Below are 24,870 nucleotides of genomic sequence, written 5' to 3'. Positions count from 1 at the left end.
AGTACCCTTTTTTGTCTAAATCAATGTTTCTTAGCCTTCACAACTTTACGGTGTGTGTACTTTAATTCCCAAATGTTCTAGGATAGCATGCTTGCTGGGGAATTCTGGGAATTGAAGTCCACACATCTTAAAGTTGCCAAGGTTGAAAAACACTGATCTAGGATTGTGTAGAGCAGGCAGATTCTGAAGAAGATAGCTCCCAAAATAAGCATTTTTTTCTTTAACTTTGAAGAGTTCTTTAGCAAACCGGGGTTTTGGAGCATTTGTTTACTTAAAACATTCTCCCATAGTGTTATTCTAAACATTTCTACAAACATAAAGACCATGCATCCTCATTCATACATGTGCACTATATGGAATTTGATGGGCAAATATATTTTCCTACACTAATATTGACTGCACTGAAGAAAATATAGAAATGAGTTGCAATGTGAAAGTGATTTGCAGCAAAGGAAGAACAAGTATTTTTTGAATTAAGGTTGACTTCTGGTAACCACACAGATATTTTCATAGAGTTTTAAATACAGGAGTGATTTGCCATTAATTTTCTTCAACCCAGCCTGCAACCCTGGGATTTTCCAGTTTCTACTATCCAAGTACTAAGCAGCTCTGACTATTTAAGTGTGTGGTTTTCTTTAAAAAAAAATCAGATTAGATGCTGCACTTGCTGACAATTTGTGCCGGATCCAGGCAAGGAGAACATTTTTCTGACACAAAAAATAAATCTTAATACTATAAAATGCACTAATGATCATTAGCTTAGACAAAAAGCGAAGTATGAATACCATACTAATGGCTATTAGGCCCTAGTTCCAATTAAGTCATGCCAAAAGCAAGAATGTGTATTATGCTAGAACTGCAGTGTCAACCCATCTGGAGAATCTGATAGGGAAAGCCTAGACATACTTTTGGATTACTCCAATAAGGCAACGTGTGTTCTTAAAAGCATTCACAAAAAGTAAGAAATGTAATTTAAGCAATTGACAAGTCAAATATGCAAGTTATATTGATACGGCCCTACTCCTTACCTAGTAGGTTTTGTCTTGTTTTTTAAAATAAGAATACAAAAGCAGCTATGCTGTTTCTCTTGCCAAATATTGAAAAAAAAGGATATGACATAAAAACACATATTCAAATAGACACATGCCTGCTAAGTTAAACTTGAAAACAAACTATTAATACTTTATATGTAATATACTGTGCAAAATATTATCACTAGATAAAAGCCTTATATCGATTTCTAATCCCCACTGTAGATCTACTTACCAAATCCCTGTGTAACACCCAGTTAGCATGTAGATAATGAATGCCATCTAAGATCTGATATAATAGAGATTTCACCATTCCCCGAGGCAACTGAACTGGCTTCTTGTTTGCCTTAGAAGCTCTGTGAAATTTTATTATGTGCTAAAAAACAAACATGATTGATCAGCATGGAAACAGTTTGATTCAATGTTTTATTATAGCCAAAATGTCTACTGCATTCATTACTGAGTTGGCATTTCCGAAATTAGAACAAGAATTATGTATATCACTTTGTAACTGTTAATCTTCCTTTTCATTTAACTTTGTACTCAGCAATTTTGTCCTTAAATTTGCTATATTTGTGTGTGTGTGTGTGTGTGTGTGTGTGTGTGTGCATAACACACATTACAAACTATAAGCCTTTCCAACAATACTTTCAAAGAATTGTTTCTAAATTCCTTATGGACATCTAGAAGATATGGATATAATTACATTAAATAGCAGGAAAAGAAGAGATTAAAACATTTTATTTCATAAGGTGACATATGTTCAATGTTTTCAATAATGGTATAGTTCTATGTTTTTATGGATCTACAACCATTTTCTCTACTAGAAGATGAGGATATTGTTATGGCCATGTAATGTATCTGATGAGGCACTTTTGTCTTTCATAGCATGTCTAAAAATCTGAAATATTTTAAACATTTTATCTGCCTTTTTCCTCCCTCCCACAAATGAGCTGCCATTTATTTTATCCAACTTGTGTTAATTTAGGGAAGAAAAAAATATTTTCTTATCTGCTACATTGCACAGTACCAATACAGAAGTGTATCTAAAAAAATTCTTGTGAAATCTTTAAATATCTTACAATTTATTTATTTTTTGCAATGGATATTGCAATGAATGGCAATGGGAACTTCTAGGCACTTGAAAACCGGACTTAATCCAAACTTATTTATTTAGAATAGCACCCTTTCCATTGTTTTTATACACAACATTTAAAGTATTTACTAGAAATGTTGGCTATAGCAACGTTTAGGGCTCAGCAGCTGTCATTGAAAAGTTTAGGGAAAAACTGACGAGAATTCAGTTTCACATTTAAATTTAAGAATTATGTTATTTTGAAGTCTCAACATGGGGTGGTGTCCATAATAGGAGTTGCAATTGCAGATTGAAGCTCTACCACTTAGTAGGACATACAATTCTGATGAATATGCCAAGGGCTTCAGTTTGTAGTTGCACTTGCCATTTTATTGGCTAATCCATAACCATTCTTACCCAAAGATCATGTTCTGCATAGTCAAAGAGAAGCCATACTTTTCTGTCAGCATGAGATAGAAACACCTTTTGCAGAGAAATTACATTTGGATGCTTGAGTTCCCGCAACAGCTGTAAAACAAATACCATCCGCTAAAAAGATGTACAAACCAAAAATACAAACTGTTGATACTTTTTATAACTTTAAAACAAATAAGTTTGTTTCTCAGGCTTAATCTGAAATCTTTTAATTCACAAAGGACAAAAAAAAGCAATGTGGGATTCCTTTTAATGAAGGAATTCCTACCAGGTTTTTAAATTGGACTAACAGCTGAGTCAAACATATCTCCCTTAGGATGGAGATAACACTATTGAAATTTGAACTGAAGGGAACATCCACAATTTTAAAAATGATGCAACTTTAACCTAAAACTAAATGACATATAAGTAAGCTGAATATACTTTGTATGCCTGGATCTTTTATGACTTCTAAAATTATGCATGTTAGTCATAGAACCATCTCAAGAGTCTGACAAATTGCTCAGTGTATTATTCTTTATTAATCTGTAGGATTTCGGCTACAAAGATATATAATTTATTTTCTATATCGCAAGTCATGCTTTACAATTATTCTTTTGTCCAATTGTCAATGTTTATCTCCATATCTGAAAAATCAAATTTGTTCCTTATAAAAATGGATTTACAAAAATAGTAACGTTAAGCTAAAAGATTTAAGATTACTACTGAATGCTTCATAACTGAAACGCCAGACTTAGCACGTTTAAAATGTCTCTTTTGAAAAATAACCCTGAAAATACATATGATTTTTCATACATTTTATTTTAAAATTATGGCAACACAGTGATACGAACAGAGCCTCACAAAAGCCCTATAATCATTTATATACTAAAAGCCCATTCCTCCACTTGTTCTTTGTTCAGTGGTAAAGTGATATTTACAGATAAACCTGTTTCCTTTTTTCCTTTGTTCTTATTTTATTCTGTAACCAAGGGAAAACAAAGTAGGGCAATTTACAAACAGAAAATTACATAAGAGTAATATTCCTTCTATTATACTTATGATCCTGTTTACATCTATTCAAAGGTAATCTAAGGAAACAGAGGAATGATGATAAAGTACTACCGTAAGAAACAGCTTGATCTTAAACATGAAGATTAAGAGGTTTTTGACATAATACAATTTTACTACTTTTAACTCAAGTAAAAGTATCTTACATTAATTAAATTCACAATCTGTGTTTGCCCTCGCTACTAGTTTTTTACATTCACCATCTATTTATGTAATTGACTCCAATTACAACTCAACTGATGTTGAATTATGAAATTAGATTTTATCCTAAGCTTATTTTGAAAATCTATGGATAGCCCTTGATTTAGGACCACATTTGAGCCCAAAATTTCTGCTGTTAAGTGAGACATTTGTTAAGTGAGTTTTGCCTCATTTTACAACCTTTTTTGCCTCAATTATTAAGTGAATCACTACAGCCGATAAGTTAGTAATCTGGTTAAGTGAATCTGGTTTCCCCATTGACTTTGCTTGACAGAAGGTTGCAAAAGATGATCACATGATCTTGAGATACAGCAATGGTCATAAATATGAACCAGGTGCCAAGCATCCAAATTTTGATCACAAGATCACGGGAATGCTGCAAAGGTCGTAACTGTAAAAAATGGTCATTAAGTCACTTTTTCCAGTGCCATTATCACTTTGAACAGTCAGTAAATCAACTGTTGTACTCCTAAAATAGAAATAGCGTTATGATCTACTTTATGATCTAGTTTAAACACACTTTCTGTCCAAATACATTTATGGGCTGAGGTGCAAGATGTACAATACCACAGTAAATGAATTAATGTTAATATGAACACTAGTTTTGAACCGAAGTTACTTACAGCTATTTCTCTGCATGCAGACATGGAAATCCCAGTACCTTCTATTTGCTTCAGAGCATAATCTTTATCATCTTTCCTATGATACGGAAGAAAAAAATAGTATAAAACCGCATTATAAATTCAAAAATGTTCAAAACTATTTAGAATCAGAATCAAGTAAATGTTTGAAAAAAGATGAATGCTAGGCAGGTTCAACCAAAATATAATTCATATAATACATAGCTGGCTATTTGGATTAGAGCATGACCTTTATACAGCACATTTGTTTTATTTGCTGTGCACAAATATAAGTTAAATGTAATCGAATCTTTGAGAAGGCTGAGAGTAAGTCAACATTTAAGTACAAATTCCATGAAATAAACAGCTTGAAAGTTATTTTTAAATATGCTATCGTCATCTAGAAATAAAAATATAAGATACAGAATCTAACAAGCTAGACAAAATGTATTACTAAATGTATGTCTTTATGTATCTTCAATCTACAATTTATCTTCCAAATACATCATAAATGGATATATCATCAGAATAGCTAAAATATAAACTTAAAATATTTAACATGAATGCATAAGACTATACAACCTATTTTCCCACTTCAAAATATAAGTGATCTGTCCAAAACTGCCTTGATAAGAAGAGACTAGACCAGGGGTCGGCAACCTCGGCTCTTTTATGACTCGTGGACTTCAACTCCCAGAATTCCTGAGCCAGCTACGCTGGCTCAGGAATTCTGGGAGTTGAAGTCCACGAGTCATAAAAGAGCCGAGGTTGCCGACCCCTGGACTAGACGTTCACCTTTCTGAGAACCTGTATAGGTTCTCCTCCTTGAGCAGGGGGCTGGACTAGCAGACCTTCAAGGTCCCTTCCAGCTCTATTCTATTCTAAAAAGAAAATTATAGATGAAAGAATGATTTTGAAAACTAAAGTATAAAAATTACCATAGCAAAGTAAATTTGTTTTTCCCGCTGTAGCACTCAACTTTTAAAAGTACAACCGTTTAACTTGACATAATGTGACATGAAATGTGTTGCATTTCAGCACCAAGGGCAGGGAATGCAATCTAAAGGAAATTAACCATCCATTTTGGAAGATTTGTATGTCCAATCCCATTTCTTTCCTACATGTTTTCTACGTACAGTATATATACATCAGTCTGAATCTAGAAATATTATATCTGACAATAGCACTGATACTTTCTAGGAACACTACAAAGAGGAATTAAAGGTTTCCCAAGTTCAGCTGTGACTGACTCAAGGGGGCAAGGCTCATTTCTGATTTTCAGCTGAGGGAGACTACAATGCCTGAGAGAAGCTTCCATCATCATGTGGCAAGCATAAAAATGCAGAATGTAGTAACCTTCCCACCAAAGTGGTACCTGTTTATCTACTTGCATTTGCATGCTTTCAAACTACTGGGTTGGCAGGAGCTGGGGCAAGGAACAGGAGCTCACCCCATCATGTGGCACTCAGGTCTCAAATCCAGCTGACAAGCCCAGTGTCTTAACTTGCTGAGCCATTGCGCAATCCCAAAGATGAATAGACGGCTATAAATAATTCTGGCAACTGACCGTAAGAAAAAAAAATCAAGCAGAACTAGGTAACATTCAACAGTGCTTTGAGATCTGTCACTGATATCCTGTAAGGGATCTCCTCTCTTTATTGCAGAAATCTAGGTCCTTCTCACAAATCTGCTGGAGGATTAAGAGATCTTCCATAGTGTATTTTAACATATATGGAAAAACAACAAGAATAATTTCCATCCACATTTTATTGACATCTTTCCTTTAGCAGACGTTTGTATGTACAAGCATAAACTAAGTCTAAATTGTAGCAAAATGGGACTACTCTAAGACTGGGAAACTGTTCTAGGTGACAGTGTACTTACTTTAAAGTAGATTGTCCTTGAGTTACAACAATAATTGGGACCAGTAATAATTGGGACTATTTGCTAAGTGATGTGGTTGATGATGATGAGGATAATAAGAATAAGAATAATAAAAGTTGGAAGGGACCTTGGAGGTCATCTAGTCCAACCCCCTGCTCGGGCGGGAAACCCTATACCATTTCAGACAAATGGCTGTCCAGCCTCTTCTTAAAAACTTCCAGTGTTGGAGCATTCACCACTTCTGGAGGCAGGTTGTTCCACTGGTTAATTGTTGTAACTGCCAGGAAGTTTCTCCTTAGTTCTAGGTTGCTTCTCTCCTTGACTAGTTTCCATCCGTTCCTTCTTGCCCTGCCTTCAGACAGCACTTTGGAGAAAATATATATATATTTATTAATGGGACTTATATCCCGCCCTATCTCCCAAAGGACTCAGGGCAGCTAACAACAATAACATACAATAAATACAGAAATTAAGATAAAATTAAAATTAAAGGCCTCTGTACAATAAATTAAAATTATAAATTAAAATAAAATTAGAGTTAAAAATTGTAAACATAATTAAAATCCCTGTCAGTCCAGGTCAGCCAGGTGGAAAAGGAGTGTTTTGAGGCCGCGGCGAAAGGACTGGAGATCTTGGGCCATCCGAAGCTCAGGGGGGAGCTGGTTCCACAGGGCTGGCGCTCCCACAGAGAAGGCCCTTCCCCTGGGGGTCGCCAGCCGACATTGTCTAGCCGACAGCACCCTGAGGAGGCCTTCTCTGTGTGAGCGTACTGGGCGATGGGAATTCGTTCCCGGCAGCAGATGGTCCTGCAAGTATCCGGGGCCTAAGCCATGTAGGGCTTTAAAGGTAAGTACCAGCACCTTAAATCTCACCCGGAGGGCAACCGGTAACCAATGCAGCTCATGCAGGAGGGGTGTAATATGGGAGTATCGGGGTGCTCCCATCACTACCCGTGCAGCTGCACTCTGCACCAGCTGAAGCCTCCGGGTGGTCTTCAAGGGCAGCCCCATGTAGAGAGCATTGCAGTAGTCTATACGGGAGGTAACGAGTGCGTGGGTGACTGTACGTAGGGCATCTTGGTCAAGAAAGGGGCGCAACTGGTGTACCAGGCGAATCTGGGCAAATGCCCCCCTAGCCACAACTCCAATATGATCTTCAAAACTGAGTCGTGAATCTAGGAGGACGCCTAGATTGCGTGCTCTATCAACGGGAGGTAACATCTCTCCTCCTATAATCAAAGATGGAACCTCTTGGACTAAACGAGATGTCGGTACTCAGTCTTGGCCGGGTTGAGCCAGAGCCTGTTCTTTCCCATCCAAATCTGTACCGCTTCCAGGCAATGGGACATCACATCGAGGGCATCACTGGGTTGGTTTGGGGTGGAGATAAAAAGCTGGGTATCATCAGCATATTGATGATACTTCACCCCGAAGCCACGGATGATCTCTCCCAGCGGCTTCATATAGATGTTGAACAGGAGGGGCGAGAGCACCGACCCCTGAGGCACCACACAACTAAGGGGCCTAGGGGTTGACCTCTGCCCCCCTGTTCTGAACCAGCCTGCTACCGGCCTTGCAGAAAGGCAACCCCTGAATAAACAGTAGAGACTGGAGAGCGTCTGAGGCTGGAAAGCGTCTGCCAAGATTTATTACACAAACAACAGAGCAAGAAACAAAACACTGGAACTTGAATCCTCAAACGGAACGGTTGCTTTCAGCAACCAGCCCTTCCCCAAACACTCCTTTTATTTAGAGTTCAGGGCGTGGCCTCCCTGTGCCTCCTTCCGAGGAGTCCCACAGCCTTTCTCTGCTTGTTCCTGCTTGACTGCCTCCTGCGTCGGGCGTCCTTGAACAGGGCCAGCTGTGGGTCATCATCATCCGCACTCTCGGGCTCGCGCAGCTGAGAAGAGGGCCCTGGCTGGGGGCTCTGCGAAGCCTCCAAGCCATCATCAGCAAGTTCGTCTTCAACACCCTCCTCCTCCCCCTCATCTGAGTCATCCGAGACATCCGAGCCGGCTGCCGGACCCACAGGCTGGCCCTGAATCACAACACTATCCCGCACCGCAGGGCCCTTCCCCCGGGGCTGCCGATCCGGATGCGGTCGGGATGGGAATTGTTCGTGAAAAGCAGTCACCAACGCAGGGGCATGAACGGCGGTCGCGTCTTCCCATGTGAAGTCCTCCGGCCCGTACCCTTTCCACTTGATCAGGTACTGGAAACGACCTTTCAACCAACGGGAATCCCTGATGCTGGCGACCTCGTACTCGGGGGTGCTGCCTCCATCACGAGGTCCTGATGGGGGAGGTTCCGCTTGGCGGAGTGGACAAGCCGGTTGTTCGGGGACCAACAGGGACCGATGGAAGACTGGGTGCACGCGCAGGGAACGTGGCAGAGTTAAACGATAGGCGACCAGATTGATGACAGCCTCGACTGGGAACGGTCCAAGGTAACGGTGGTCCAGCTTCCTCGCCGGCCGTGTGGATGGTAGGTTCCTGGTGGACAGCCAGACCAGATCCCCCACCGATAGTGGAGGCGTATCCCGTCTCGACCGATCGGCAAACCTCTTGTAGTCGGCCTTGGCTTTCTCCAGCTGCCGTCGCACCAATCGATGGATCGCCTGTAACTCCGCCATGAAATCGTTCGCTGCTGGCTCCGGTGAGTCCACGGGAGAAAGGGGGAAAAACCGGGGGTGATAACCCACATTGGCCAAGAACGGTGTCATCTGCGTGGAGGTGTGCTGCGAGTTGTTAAAGGCAAACTCGGCTATGGCCAGATAGTCCACCCAATTGTCCTGCTGCAGGTTGAGGTAGCAGCGCAGATACTGCTCCAGGATACCGATGACCTTCTCGGTACCCCCGTCAGTTTGAGGATGATGCGCGGACGAGAGGCAAACCTTGATGTCCAACGCACGCATCAACTCCTGCCAGAAGCGGGCTGTAAACTGGGCCCCCCTATCGGAGACGACTCTATCGGGGAGGCCGTGCAGCCGAAACACCTGTTGGATGAACATGCGACTAGTGGCGCGAGCTGACGGTAAGCCGCGACAGGGGATGAAGTGCGCCATCTTGGTCAGCATGTCCACCACCACAAACACTGTCGTGAAGCCGGAGGATGGGGGTAAATCCGTCAGAAAGTCCATGGACACAGCCCCCCAGGGTCTCTTGGGTGTTGGCAAAGGCTGCAGTAAACCAGGCGGGGCCCCTGTCGCTGACCTGGCCTGCCTGCATGGGATGCAGGAGGTGACATAAGACTGGACGTCGTGTCGGACTCGGGGCCACCAGAAGGTACGGGAGACCAGGTTCAGAGTCTTAAACAGGCCAAAATGCCCCGCTGCCGGGTTATCATGACACTGGCTGAGGACGAGTCCCCTGAGTGGCCCTCCTGGAACATAGAGCCGGTCACGATAATACAAGAGTCCATCCGTGACCGTCCAAGGGGAGTCCGGCCCCACCTCCTCCTTCCGCTGAGCCACCCACGCCTCCTGCTGCTGCGCCTCCCGGATCCGAGCCCGTATATCAACCGGCTCCCGCACCGCAGCAAAAGACTCGACGGGGATCACTGTCCTGGGCAGAAGCTTGTCTTCCACTCGGGTGTACTCGGGCTTCCTGGACAGAGCATCCGCTCTCTGATTGTGCCCGCTTGGTATGTACCGAACCCGGAAGTCAAACCTCGCAAAGAAAAGGGACCACCGGATCTGGCGTTGGTTCAAATTCCGAGCGGTCTGCAGGCTTTCCAGATTCTTGTGGTCCGTCCGGACCTCGATTTGATGCCGCGCCCCCTCCAGATGATGTCTCCAAGCCTCGAACGCCGCCTTGATGGCCAGCAGCTCCTTCTCCCAGATGGTATAGTTGCGCTCCGAGGGGTTCAATTTCCGAGAGTGATACGCGCAAGGGAAAAGGGTACCGCTGGGCGTCGTTGCCTGGAGTAACACGGCCCCAATGGCAATGTCGGAGGCGTCCGCCTCCACGACAAACGGCCGTTGCGGGTCAGGATGCTTCAAGATAGGCTCCTTCATGAAGGCGTCCTTCAAAGCCTGGAACGCCTGTTGTTCCGGTGCGTTCCACTGGAACCGAGTCTTCTTCTGCAGGAGCCGGGTGAGGGGGGCTGTCAAGGCGGCAAAGCCAGGGATGAATGTTCGATAGTAGTTGGCAAATCCAAGAAGTCGCTGAACATCCTTCACGCGACGCGGGGGTTGCCAACTCTGCAACGACTCAACTTTACTCGGCTCCATGGCGATGCCCTCAGGAGAAATGCGGTGACCCAGGAAATCGATGGTCACCTGGTAGAACTGGCACTTCTCCAACTTGTCAAACAGCCGATGTTCTCGGAGGCGCTGCAGGACCTGACGGAGATGCTGATGATGCACTTCACGCGACGGGGAGTAAATCAGGATGTCGTCCAGGTAGATCACGACAAACTGGTCCAACAAATCCCGAAATATGTCGTTCATAAAATGCTGAAACACAGCGGGGGCGTTGGTCAGGCCAAATGGCATCACCGTGTACTCAAAATGTCCATAGCGAGTACCAAACGCCGTCTTCCACTCATCACCCGGCTGAACCCTGACGAGGTTGTAAGCTCCACACAGGTCCAGTTTCGTGAAGATCTTAGCCTCCCGGAGTCGGTCCAAGAGCTCGGGGATGAGGGGCAGCGGGTAACGGTTGCGCACCGTGATGGCGTTGAGTTTCCGGTAGTCACAGCAAAGCCGTAACTCGCCCAACTTCTTTTTGACGAAGAGCACGGGCGCAGACACTGGCGAGGACGAGGGCCGGATAAAACCGCGAGCCAAATTCTTTTCCAGGAAGTCCCGCAATGCAGCCAACTCGGGCTCCGACATGGAGTACAAACGCCCCACTGGGAGAGGCGCATCAGGGACTAAATCAATGGAGCAGTCATAGGGCCTGTGCGGGGGTAATTGATCCGCCTCTGACTCGCTGAACACATCAGCAAAGTCGGACAGTTCGGGAGGCAAAGAAACCCCTGGGTAACCCTCCACCTGGCCGGCACAGATATGGCGGGAGTGGTCCACGCACTGCAAGCTTGGAAAGGTGACCAAGTTCTGAGACCAATAGATCTGTGGATCATGCGCCCGGAGCCACGCCAGTCCCAAGACCACGGGGAAGTGCAGATCCGAAGTGATGTAGAACTGGATGGCCTCCACATGGGAACTGATGGCCATACACACTGGTTGCGTGGCGGCCGTAATAGGCCCGGACAGGAGCACTCGACCATCGATAGTCTCCACTAACATGGGCGGATCCACCGGACACTGGGGAACAGCCCATTTGGCCACAAAGGCCGAGTCCATAAAGTTTGTGGTAGCCCCAGAGTCAATTAAGGCATGGACTGGAATCCCCTCTGGCTTGCCAGGAAGGATCAGACGTGCCTCCAAAATCAAATGCCGTGGAGGTTCACAGGCATCATCGGAACGGCGTCGCTCGGTGTGGTTGTTGGGGGTCGCCCGATCTATCACACCGTCTAGATCGGGCTCGGGGCGTTTCCCGACAGCAAAGTAGGGGACTTTCTCGGGGCAGGCTTGGTCACTGATGCCCGCTGACGCTTCTTTGGGCAAGAAGCAGCCAAATGTCCAGGGTCCCCACAGTAAAAACACAACCCCCCCGATCGTCTGTCCATTTCCGTCACCGATAGACGAGACCTGGCGGCACCCAGCTCCATTGGCTCCTCCCTTTGGACTGGGGGCTCACGCACAACAGGGGCGGCAGGGGTCTGTGGGGTGGCACGGCGACTCTTTCGCTGCTGCAGCCGGGCATCGATCCGCAGGCAAAGATGGATCAGCCCATTCAGGTCTGAGGTAATGTCCACACGGGCCAGCTCATCCAACATCTCCTCCGACAACCCATCCTGGAAGGCATCCACGAGCGCAGCCTCATTCCAGGCGGAATCCTGGCTAAGCAGCCGGAAATCGCTGATATAGGCCTGTAGGGGGCGTTGACCCTGCCTCAGAGCTTTCAGGCGTCGGGTGGCAGTCTGCGTCTTAATTGGGTCCTCGTACATTAGGCGCATATAGTCACAAAACCCCACAAAGTTATCCAACAGAGGGCAAGGTTGTGCCAGCAGAGGCGTGCCCCAACGAGCTGCATCCCCCGAAAGAAGACTTGAACACGAATCCCACCTTATCCCGGTCAGTGGGGAAATCAGCTGCTCTCACGCTGATAAAAAGCTGGCATTGTCTCAAGAAGGCAGGAAACAGTTCTGGATCGCCAGCAAATTTATCCGGCATTGCTATCTGACATTTCCTCCTGGGTGGGGGTACAGCATGTACCTGAGCTTGCAGTTGAGCCACCTGAGCTGCCAGCAAAGTGAGTTGCTGAGTGAGCTGAGCATTCTCGGCACGTAGCTGCTCCATCTTAGTAGTAAGGGGTGGGAGGCTGAAAGCAAACTGTTCTGAACCAGCCTGCTACCGGCCTTGCAGAAAGGCAACCCCTGAATAAACAGTAGAGACTGGAGAGCGTCTGAGGCTGGAAAGCGTCTGCCAAGATTTATTACACAAACAGAGCAAGAAACAAAACACTGGAACTTGAATCCTCAAACGGAACGGTTGCTTTCAGCAACCAGCCCTTCCCCAAACACTCCTTTTATTTAGAGTTCAGGGCGTGGCCTCCCTGTGCCTCCTTCCGAGGAGTCCCACAGCCTTTCTCTGCTTGTTCCTGCTTGACTGCCTCCTGCGTCGGGCGTCCTTGAACAGGGCCAGCTGTGGGTCATCATCATCCGCACTCTCGGGCTCGCGCAGCTGAGAAGAGGGCCCTGGCTGGGGGCTCTGCGAAGCCTCCAAGCCATCATCAGCAAGTTCGTCTTCAACACCCTCCTCCTCCCCCTCATCTGAGTCATCCGAGACATCCGAGCCGGCTGCCGGACCCACAGGCTGGCCCTGAATCACAACACCCCCTGCCAACACCATCTGCGAACGGCCCGAGAGGTAGGAGGAGAACCACCGCAGAACGGTGCCTCCCACTCCCAACTCCTCAAGACAACGCAGCAAGATACCGTGGTCGATGGTATCAAAAGCCGCTGAGAGATCTAATAGGACCAGGACAGAGGAATAACCCCTATCTCGGGCCTGCCAGAGATCATTCACCAGCGCAACCAATGCCGTCTCCTGCCCAGAGATAAAAATAAGATCAGGCATGTTTGCCCCCTCATGAGTCGGGTCCTGAATAATTTGGGTCAGGTCCATGGCCGTCATGGAAGCCATGAACTCTCGGGCCACCTCCGATGCACTGCCCAGGGAAGGCAGATTAAAGTCTCCCAGAACCATAAGTCTGGGAAATTCAACCACCAATCCTGAGAGGGTGTCAAGTAGCCTGGGTAGAGCCATTGCTACGCAGCTTGGAGAGAGGTATACCAGCAGTAGGCCCAACTGACCACCAGGACCCCACCATAAGAGGAGGGATTCACATCCCTCTATCTGAGGGGCAGTGGCCTCCCGTGGACGGAGGGTCTCTGATAACGACCACCACGCCACCTCCCCTACCCTGAGCCCGAGGTTGATGCAGCACACGGAAACCTGGAGGGCATAAATCAATCAGAGGGACCCCTCCCTCTGGGCCCAACTAAGTTTCCGTGATGCACGCCAGGTCTGCGTCTTCCTCCTCGATCAAATCATGGATGAGGGGAGCTTTATTCACAACAGACCTGGCATTAAAATAGATCAGCCTGAGCTCAGGTGTCTGCCCTCCCCCTTCCCCATGACAGCAGGTGAGAGCCAGAGGGTCGGAGCGCGCCACAGCTCAAAAATAGCGTGATCTCAGATTACGATATGGCCCTCTGCTCATCCATCTGCCGCCATTCCCAATCACCGTGGGGATCAGTATCCCTACCCCATCCCCCTGGGTCCCAAGACTCTCCCCGGCCCCCACATTGCCGCGGCCATAGGCCAACCTAGACTGAGAAAGGTCCGGTAGAATCTTCCTCTCATTCTGCCGGGCCTGACCCTCCCTAACCCTTCAAAAAAATTTAAAAGAAAACCCAAAAGCCTCTTTTTAGCACCATGCCACCTCTCGGGGTCCCAAGACCCGTCATTAAGGAAATGGCGGTGCAGTTTGACTAGCTTGACTCCCTCTTCTTTGTGGCAGCCCCTGAGATATTGGAACACTGCTATTATATCCCCCCTCGTCCTTCTCTTCATGTGACATGTGATCAATCAAGAACAATCCTGGCAGTCTCCATTGCCATCATTAACCAAATCCAACCAGTCATTCCTGATTTGGTCCCTCTCAGACCTGACCCTTGGTAAGATAAGGAACTGCCTCATTTCAATTCCCCTATCTCTCCCCATCTCTGTCCTTTGGCCACCCTCCAGAGAGTTAAATCTTGGTGGCAGTGCCACTGGGGCTGAAGTAGAATTCTGAGGCCTTCAGCAGTCTAGAGGTTAAGGCAACAGGTCAGAAACAAGGAAAATATGAATTCTTGTTCTCCCCTAAGCATGAAAGCCAGCTGGCTGACTTTGAGCAAATCATTCTCTCTCAATCCAATTTACCTCATAGGGTTGTTGTGGAAAAATAGGAAGAGGAAGGAGTATTAAGGTTGTTCATCACCATGATCTATTTATAAAACAATAAAGGTGGGATAAAAATATCATTTTAAAAAAATCTAAAAATCAGTCTCAGCCAGCCATCTCCACCCCTAGGCCTCTCCTTCAGCCCCAGTGCCTAAGAATACTGCCTCAAATCCTGTGCCATGACCAGCCCTATAGCATAAAGCCCTGACCATCCCTGCCAACTTTGCATTCCACAGATTTTGCTGCACCAATCGACTTTTGCCATTTTCCCACAGCTGACAGGGCGTACTTGGGCTGGCCCAATATCAGGCAACTGCTAGTCATGGCAGATCTTCTTTCCAAAGCCGCTCACATCATTCTCCATATATGTCATTCTTGTGATGCTTCAGAAAGCTTCTCAAGCCTTACAAAGCATTGCAATATTGTTGCACCCACCATTCTACAATCTGCATGCCCTTCTCAGAGTGCAGTTAGTAATATCTTGGTTGTATCATTTATTCATAAAGTTCACTAGGAAATAAATCTAAATCCATCACTGGCATATGGAAATGGATGATTGGAAGCAAGCTATTAAGTTTTCTAAACAAATTCCATCTGATTTTTGGCTACCATGGATACCTGCCCGTCCTTCTACAAGTACACTAATCATGTATTGATTGCGAGCAAGAAGCAGGATTTTGAGTCCCATATACTTGTTATGATCAACCTGTAAAATCCTGCCCAAATGAATGAAGCATTAAGATTCATCAATGGGTTCCACAGTAATGTGCCACACCCAATGCAACCTGCAAGGCAACCTTGAGTCTCCACTTGCAAGAGTAAAGGGCAAGATTTTATGTGCAATAAAATCTACTTTCCTTCTTATCTAAATGTAGCTGTAATCTTGGGCTCCCTGGAACTGGGTGAGAATCATCTTTTGCATAACAATGCACCTAACATTCTCTCCACTTTGTTAAGTGCTCAGCAGAGAATGAGAGAGGCATTTAGAACACATTCTGTGCAGTTAACAACCCTTGTCCATTGAGTGCTATTCTGCCTGCTGAGGGTTTTTTCCCCCTTGGCCTGTTATCTTGGAAGTCTATTCCAAACTATTGGAGCCGAAACCAAATCCCTTAACCACAATTTCCCTATTATGAACACAGCTCCGATTCAATTATTGAGTCAGGTTCCCAGGTACTTGAGCCACCAGCAGATTTTTCAACATCGTCATTTTGTACCAACATCTTTTTTGAATTCTCAACTAATATAAATACTGGCAATTAAAAGAGGCAAGGGGCAAAATAAGGAAGTTTCAAAATAAATATAGCATTCTTCTTACAAATCAAGAGGTGAAGTAAGGTCTTGTGTAATCTAGCCAATTGGATGCTATAATTGTGACATCATGAGGGCATGAGCTTGGTCATCTCAGTTGTGAGAAACAACAGATTCTGCGAAAATCTATTTACTTTCAGAAACCACTGAATCTCCCTTAGAATGCTATATTCCAAAGGGGGAATAAAACATACAGTGAGGGAAAAAATTATTTGATCCCCTGCTGATTTTGTACATTTGTCCACTGACAAGGAAATGAACAGTCTATAATTTTAATGGTAGGTTTATTTAAACAGTGAGAGACAAAACCACACACACAAACACACAAATCCAGAAAAATGCATTTCAAAGAAGTTATAAGTTGATTTACATTTTAACGAGTGAAATAAGCATTTGATCCTCTATCAATCACCAAGATTTCTGGCTCCCAGGTTTCTTTTATACAGGTAACAAGTTAAGATTAGGAGCACTCTCTTAAAAAGTGTTTAAATCCCATCTCGTTACCTGTATAAAAGGCAACTGTCCACAGAAGCAATCAATCAATCGGATTCCAAACTCTCCACCATGGCCAAGTCCAAAGAGCTGTCCAAGGATATCAGAGACAAGACTTTAGATCTACCTACACAAGGTTGAAATGGGCTAGTGCAGAAAATGATTGCATTGGCTACCAGTCTGCTTCTGGGAGTAGTTCATCACAGCCTGAATGAAATTAAATTGGTCCTCTGTGTAGTGGGGAAAATAAATACAATGAACAAATGGAGGTTGTACCCTTTTCTTGTCTTTCAGATATGACCAAAATCAAATCTAGTCCATTTCTTTATCTAAGTGTATCAGCCCCAAAATTGATTCTTCTTGCCCTCAGATATCTGCCTTGCAATCACATTTAAACCAAAGCATACAAGCTTCCTCTCCAGTTCACAATATAGTCTAAGGGCAGCCTTTGCAAGAAAAATGCAATCTTGATAAACCCTAACTCTTCAGTCCTCCATTAGGTGATGACCTCAATATTCTGTCTCCGTGGACTTCCTTACAAGGACATGGGTAGCTTCCCCAAACTGGCCAGCAAACCATATCCCTGGGATTTTCCACGTTGTAGCCCTCAACATTTATAAAAATCTTTGTTTTTCCATTGTTCGGGATCCCTCATTGTTATTATATATAATTAGATACCCAACAAAATGTGGTTATTCTCAGTGCTGTTCTCCTTTTTCAGACCAAATCCATGACATAAACACAAAGAGATAGCCCTGCATGGAAATTAGTTCTTCATTCCCTAACAAAAAGAACATTCCTCTCTAACAGACTGGATTTGTTATTATACCTTTGAAGAAAGGAATCTCAACAAGGGTGAGACTAACCTGATTCCATAATATTGACCAAAGAATTAAAAACTGCACAAAATTTACTTTGCTTTCTTCTCTCAGCAAAACTGAGAGAACATTGTAACTAAGAGCTAATATCTATATCAGCTATTTTTTCTCCCTTTATAATACCTTTCACTTATATATCATAAATTTTAGATTTTAAATCTAAAAATCAAATATTATTAATCTTCTAGTACTTTGGGACATTCGTTTATTTGGCTAAAGAGGAAATTTAATCTGGATGTAGGGTTTAATATAGTCTACAAATCTTATTATATTTTCAAAATTTGTTCATTTTTTTCTACATTCTTTTTCTTCTTCAAAAATCACATTTTGTTAGTATAGTGGTGCCTTGGTATTCATTATTAATTGGTTCCAGGGGTGCGATGAGGACCAAAAATTATGAGTGCTGAACAAATCTTTTCCATAAAAAATAATGTAGTAAGTCACAATGCAGCTGACATCAATAACTTCTAGCTTGTGTGTTGAGCACCAAACAAATGATGGGTACTGGGACAAAATTTTCACATCAAAATGTGTTGAGTTGCAAATTTGATGAGTTTCAAAGCAGTTGAGTACCAAATGTATGTGATATGCTCATTTTTTCCTCCTATTTATTGTAGCAACTTTCAACTTTGGATTTCATTCCCTTTTTACAAAAGCTTTATGTTGTTATTATTTAATTTTTAATTTAATTTAATAACATTTATATACCGCCCTTCTCCCTAAGGACTCAGGGCGGTTCACAGGGCAGAATAAAATAGTGAATACAAACATTAAAAAAAGATTAAACAAATTGCCCTAGTTAAAAACAATATAAATACAACACTAAAAACCCCCAGAAAAGTTAAAAAACAAAAAATAAAATAACCCCAACACTCCCCCTCAGGCTAGGCTATGTCTGAGAAATAAATGAAGATGTATTATACTTTAAAGCAGAGGTCTTCAAACCTGGCCCTTTTATGACTTGTGGACTTCAACACCCAGAATTCCTTAGCCAGGGACGCTGGTTGAGGAATTCTGGGAGTTGAAGTGCACAAGTCATAAAAGGGCCAGGTTTGAAGACCCCTGCTTTAAATAAATAATCCAGGACACAGCACTTGTATGTAAGTGCTAGTATTATAAGAAAAGTCTGGAGAAAAGTAAAGCATGGGGGAGAATTGATTTACCTATAGAGAGATAATCCTACATTAAAAACAACAACAAAAATAAGTAACATACTTCTAAGGAACCTTATCTAATATAAAGGAAAATGGAAAAAAAACTGCATTACTTTCCATCTAATTACTGTATTGGCATCCATGTAGACCAGGGGTAGGCAACCTTGGCTCTTTTATGACTCGTGGACTTCAGCCTGGCTGGCTCAGGAATTCTGGGAGTTGAAGTCCATGAGTCATAAAAGAGCCAAGGTTGCCTACCCCTGATGTAGACCATGGATGATCAACTCAGAAGAATTTTATATTATATTTAACTATTATCCTATTGAACAAAACTCTTGAAAGCTTGTGCTTCATACACTATGTAGTGATAGTTTATTAGATAAAGTCTAATTTATTATTCATTCAATTTATATATCCATCTAACCATAAGGAGTCTGGGCAGGTAAGTATAGTTTAAAATACAATAATATAACATAAAGTAGAACTGAGAGATGTTAAAAAAAATCTACAAGAAACTGGACAAATCCATGGATTCTAATTGCCTGAGTGAACGTTCTATATTAAACCACATACAAAACAACAATTCTTTGGCTTGGTTTGCACATTATATAAAACCACTGGAATTGATTTTTAAAAATTCTTCTTCTGAACTCATGCATTGGAGTGTTGGCTGGCCTTTTGGAGCAGTCAGATAATAATTATAAAGGAAGTAGCCAAAACTGCTTCTTACCAAATTCACTGATGGAAAGCTTTACTGGAGCAAGTGGACACAATTATCAAATTCAGTCATTCATTATATTTACAATAATTCTTTTCTACTGTGGTAGGAGATTTAAATTACTAAAAGTTTCACTCATAAATTATGCATCACTCAGACCTTATGAAATGATCTTTAGAGACAAAATTGGTCCTCAATTGGCAGTTTTGTCAATTGTATGTTTTAAAATATATATTCACATATTCTCAATCTTAAGAACAAAAATAATTTGTCCTGTCTGGCATCAAGCTGCACAGCACTTCCCAAATTTTATTCATAGTTATCTTACTTATTTCCAATCTCAATTCAACTAAATATGTTTCCCAGCGTTTTGTGTGCGTGCCTTTCAAGTCATTATTGACTCCTGGTGACTGCTTGGACCAGATCCTGCAGTTTTATTGGCAAGATTTCAGAATGGGTTTGCTACTGCCTTCTTCCTATGGCTGAAAGAGAATGATCTGCTCATGATCACCCAACTGGCTTTATGCTTAAGGAAGGAGTTGAACTCATAGTCTCCTGGTTTCTACTCAGTGTAAAATTTAGCCAAATAGGTTTGCAAGCATATTGAATAATTTGTAAAGATCATTGTAGTTTTTATGTTTATTCCTGCTACCTTTACATGCAAGAATAAAAAGATTTTTTTTAATCCCCAGGCAATCATTCAGCCTTTACACGTTAAAACAAGTCACATAGTCACATCCTAACCTAGCTTTAGCTATATTTTAATAATAGCCAGTGTACAACTTACACTTGTGACCTAACCATTTTTTAACACTCACTGTATTTGTGACTTTTTGTCACCAGTTTTTTCTTGAATACTAACATTTATAGCATTCTTTCAATATAATGTTTGATATATCACAATCATTTCCATTTAGATCTCTAAAATAATGATCTAACATTTCCTCATGTTAGTATCATTGTAAATTATAAACATTTTGAATTTAATTCATTCAAATGGTGGATTCTTGTTTAACTTTCTTCACTTACTACCAAGCATCTTTTTACATATATTCCATTAGTATTACTTTTTTGCTTTTTTCTGGCAGTCGATAAAATAATTCTTTCTACTTTATCCCAAGCAATTTTCACATCCTCTATTACGCTCAAATGCCAATCATCCCATTGGGAGATTACTTTATCCTCTGCTATTCTTTCAGACAAAACTCATATTTATTTCTTGTTACAACTGTACATGAAACATCCCCTCCCACTTCCTTCATGTTCATTTCACTCAGGAACCATTCTTTGCACTACCAAAAATGCTTGATCCCATATTCAGAACCTTTCATTCCACTTATAATCTTCGTTTATTCTCTAAGCCTTCTATCATAGTCATGTATTTGCAATATTTGTAGGCTAGTCTACATGAGATAATGCCAGAACTTGCAATAAAATAAAAACATGCATACAAAATAGACAAGGAAATGCATAAAACTAAAATCCATCATAATCAATTATGCTTTTGAAATAATATTCATTTTATACTCACAAGATACATATTATAGATAGGTTTGCTTTCCCTGCTAAAAGGGAAGGAAATTATATTAATTCCTTCTCTCCCTCTCTCTGTGTGTATTTTTTAGTCTCAATGTTCACTTGTTCCTGGATCTCTAAATGGCCCAATAATTTTTCTGCATTGTCTCATCTCATTTCCATATATCTATTCATGTTGCTTAACGAATATTTTATTTCACCAAACTGCTCATTCAGAATGTTGAAACAAAGTTATCTTTTGAGTCTTACATTATCATTTACTAGACTCTTAACAACCTATTCTTATTTTTATACATACTCATAAAACTTAAATATTTAAAAAACATAGTTCTTTTATTCCTAATTACCGGTAAATCTATGATTTCAATTTTTTTGATGTCTTTGTCAACCACAATCCACAAGATAACTAGAGATCAACTACATCCTTCCTGTTTAGTGACATGACATACCTAATTTATTTCAGTATATTCATTAATTCAGGCTTTTTACCATTTATTCCTATTATATTCCAAGTCACAATCTTTCATATGACATGTCTATCACTAGCTAAGCCTACAGATATTGACTTCTGCAACCAAACAGGCTTTGGTCAATTAAAGACTATCTTGTAAGCTAACATCCTGTTGTCCATATTTTAGAACTATAAGTGTATATATTGTATTAAGAAAACTTACAGGTTATTGCTTTTTAAAAAGTATGTCACTTGGTAAAATAATATTTAATTACTGCTTGAAATATGTTAAAGCTGAATAACAATTCACATTAAAAACACACATCTTTTTTATGGTAGCTGAAGCGATGTACAGTATGTAGCCAGCATGAAATTTTACAGCAATACAATATTGTATCTTAAATTAAAATACAAAAATTAAATACAGCTTACCCAGAACTGACATAATAGTTTTCAAAATGTTAGCTACCATATTCAGCAGGGAGCTTTTATAAAAAAACATTATGCTGGCTGTTTACTGAAGATCTGTATTAATTAGGATGTTATGTATAGTATAATATGAAGAGTGCAGGAAACATAACAAATAAAACCATAATTGTTTATGACACCAGCTAAGAACACATGAATGTGTTGTTAGTAGGATAACAGACAACATACATTGTTAACATAAAAGCCAGGGACAGGACCATAAGGTAAGTATGAAGACAGGCTATGTTCTGGAAGTTATCTGCTATCTCATTTTAGTGATATATTCTTGTCCCACTATCCAATGGTTTATTTATACTTGCCAACAGAAAAGCAATTATAAAGCATCACAGTGGTGGAGCAAAGGGAAAAGACTTAATCAGTTGATGATAATTATGTCGGTAATTAAATCCAACACTAAATAATATTGGATTACAACCAAGAGAAGAGGAAGAGCTTTGCAAAATGCTAGTTGGGGAGGACAGTAAAATATTTAGAAGAGTAATTATATGCAAGAAATATACATATATATATATATATATATATATATATATATATATATATATATATATATATATATATATATATATATATATATATATATATAATGTATGTATGTATGTTTGTGTACATATGTATATATATATATGTATATACATACATACACACACACACACACACACAATGTATATGTATATTTCTTGCCTAAAAAAACAGATGTAACAGGCTTAGTACAGACAGACTTGTTTCCATATGGGGAAAGGCATAACATAGTCACCAAGCATGTGTTTTTTTGCCTGCAGAAACACCCAGCATGTGTAAAGAATCAGGTAGTAGATGATGAAAAAGACCTGGCTTTGCCTGAGATTGTAAAAAATTGCGACTAGAGTCATAAACAATGCAGGACTAGATGCATAAAGCAATACAATTCAGGACAAAAATCCTCTCTCTGCTTCCTAAATGCAAAGAAGGGGATTTTCCCAATGTGCTACACCCACCCCATTTGTGCCCCATCCTATTCGGAGATGGCAAAGCTGCAACTGAATACATACATATATACATACACACACACACACATATAATAATGCATCAAAAATACTCTCTCTCTCTCTCTCTCTGTATGTATATATATATATATATATATATATATATATATATATATATATATATATATATATATATATATATATATATATATATATATACATATATATATATATATATATATATATAGAGAGAGAGAGAGAGAGAGAGAGAGAATAATGAGGACTAAGGGTTAACTGCTGCACAAGCTTCAGTGGGCTACCATACCCTTTTTCCTACGTTGATGTCAAGGCATTATACAAAAGCAGGCTCAGAGAAGAGCTCCACAGGTCAGACCCTGATCAGAGCTCCACAGGTAAGCGCTTCCTCTCCCCAAAAAGGGCAGAGCGGGGGGGGGGGAAGTTACGGCGTAGCCGTCAACGCCCAGGAACATACCTCCGGAGAGGACCGTAGCGAAGCAGACTGCGTGGCAGACCGAAAAGTCCTCCAGGAGGGCTCCAGGGCAGAGAAAAAAACAGGCAGCCCCGACCCCGAAGGGAGGAAGAGAAAGGCGAGGAGGAGAAAAGGGAGAGAGGCACTGCGGCAACCTTTTTTGCCCCCCCAACTTGGCGACCTCCAGCCGTGTCGGATTAAAGCCTAAGCAGCCTGCCCAACGGGAGGGCGATGGGACTTGTAGTCTGACACATCTGGAGGCCAGCAGATAAGAGGAAAGGCGGCGTCCGAAAGTCACGGCGGGGTGGTGGTGGTGGAGGGGTGGGGGGGTGGGGGGGTGGGGTGGAGGGCGGCGGCCCAACCTTCGCACGGCGTCCCGGCTCACTCACCCGTCCTTCCGCTTGGCCTTGTAGACGTGCCCGTAGGTCCCCCTCCCCACCTTGCAGCCCTCGTACTCGAAGAGGTCTTCCACGCGTTCTCTCTCCCCGGTCAGCTTCACCTTGAAGTCATAGTCCATCTTCATTCAGCGCCCGGGCTGGCCGCCTCCTCAGACGGCACCCCACCCTGCGAAGCCCCCGCCCGCCACTGCCGCCGCAGGCACCAGGCAGGAGGAGGAGGAGGAGGAGAGGAGGAGGAGGAGGAGGCCCCGCCGCCGGCGCGACGCGGACCATCCAGGTACAGTGGGGAGAAGAGGGGAAAGCGGCGGCGAGAGCGGGTAAGGCAAGGCGGAGCCCTCTATTCTTCCGCGCCTCCTCCTCTTCCTCCTCGCCTTCCTCCCCGCCTTCCTCCCCGCCGCCGGCTCGAGAGCCACACAGGCAAAGCTGCTCTACGCCAGCCGGTATCTCGTTACTCGATATACGGCAGTCGCGCCTAACCGCGCTGCTGCAAAAGAGGAGCGTCGCAAAGCGTCGCCTCTCTTCTCCTCCCGAGTCTCCCCTCGTCCTCCAGAGTGCACCACGTGGAATCCAACCGGCTCCGAAGCGGCCCCTCCTCCCCTGGCAGCTTCCCTCCCCGACATGCACCGCGCCATAGCTGCCAGCTAAAGACTTTTGGCAGCGTCGCTACGGGAAATCAACACGGGCCGCGTTAAGAAACGTCTATTCCAAGCGCCTTGGGAGCCGTCGTTACACATTAACCGGATATGAATTTGATGTATGCTGGGAGTTGGAGTTTACCGGCTGCGAGCGGAAAAGTTGAGAAGAGGAAAGGCAGGTGCATGCTGGGCGCTGTAGTTCACGTATGTGTTTGGAAAGGAGGAGGAGGAGGAGGGGGGTGTCCTCTGGTTTCCATGGAAACCTATTTCTGGAAACTGTTTTGGGATCTGAAGTGTCATGGGATCGCGGTAAAGATTACCTCTTTAAGATAACTGATATGTAACATTAACCCAGGAGCTACAGCATTTTTCAGAGCGGGTAGGGCATTAGGGCAGAACTGACACAACCCAAACAAAAATTCGTTCCAGTTTTATTTTGGGGGCAGAGGTAATAAAATGCTGATAACTTGAAAGATGCACTAGTTGAAGACTTGACAAAATTTCTCCATCTCTAATAAGACTGTAGAAACAAGAAGTTCTTAA

At 42.9% G+C, this 24,870-nt stretch overlaps 1 protein-coding gene across 3 annotated transcripts in view; it reads right to left on the bottom strand.

Annotated features, from left to right (window-relative positions):
- CDK8 (cyclin dependent kinase 8) overlaps positions 1-24,212 on the bottom strand; it is a 66,057-nt gene extending 41,845 nt beyond the window's left edge. Inside the window, exons 1-4 of one of the 3 annotated variants that reach the window (XM_083362622.1) lie at positions 23,684-24,212; positions 4,416-4,491; positions 2,524-2,634; positions 1,267-1,407 (exon numbers count right to left, since the gene is read on the bottom strand). In XM_083362622.1, coding sequence (XP_083218748.1) covers positions 1,267-1,407; positions 2,524-2,634; positions 4,416-4,491; positions 23,684-23,817 — 462 coding nt within the window. In that variant the 5' untranslated portion in view covers positions 23,818-24,212. Of the gene's footprint in view, positions 1-1,266; positions 1,408-2,523; positions 2,635-4,415; positions 4,492-23,683 lie in introns of those variants that run through there. The other 2 variants (XM_083362621.1, XM_083362623.1) reach the window with 2 other exon arrangements.
- Between the last annotated feature and the right edge of the window lie 658 nt (positions 24,213-24,870).

Source organism: Vipera ursinii, assembly GCF_947247035.1.
Source record: "Vipera ursinii genome assembly, chromosome: 4".
Taxonomy (NCBI): Eukaryota; Metazoa; Chordata; class Lepidosauria; order Squamata; family Viperidae; genus Vipera; species Vipera ursinii.
This window is presented reverse-complemented; position numbering and strand designations above follow the sequence as displayed.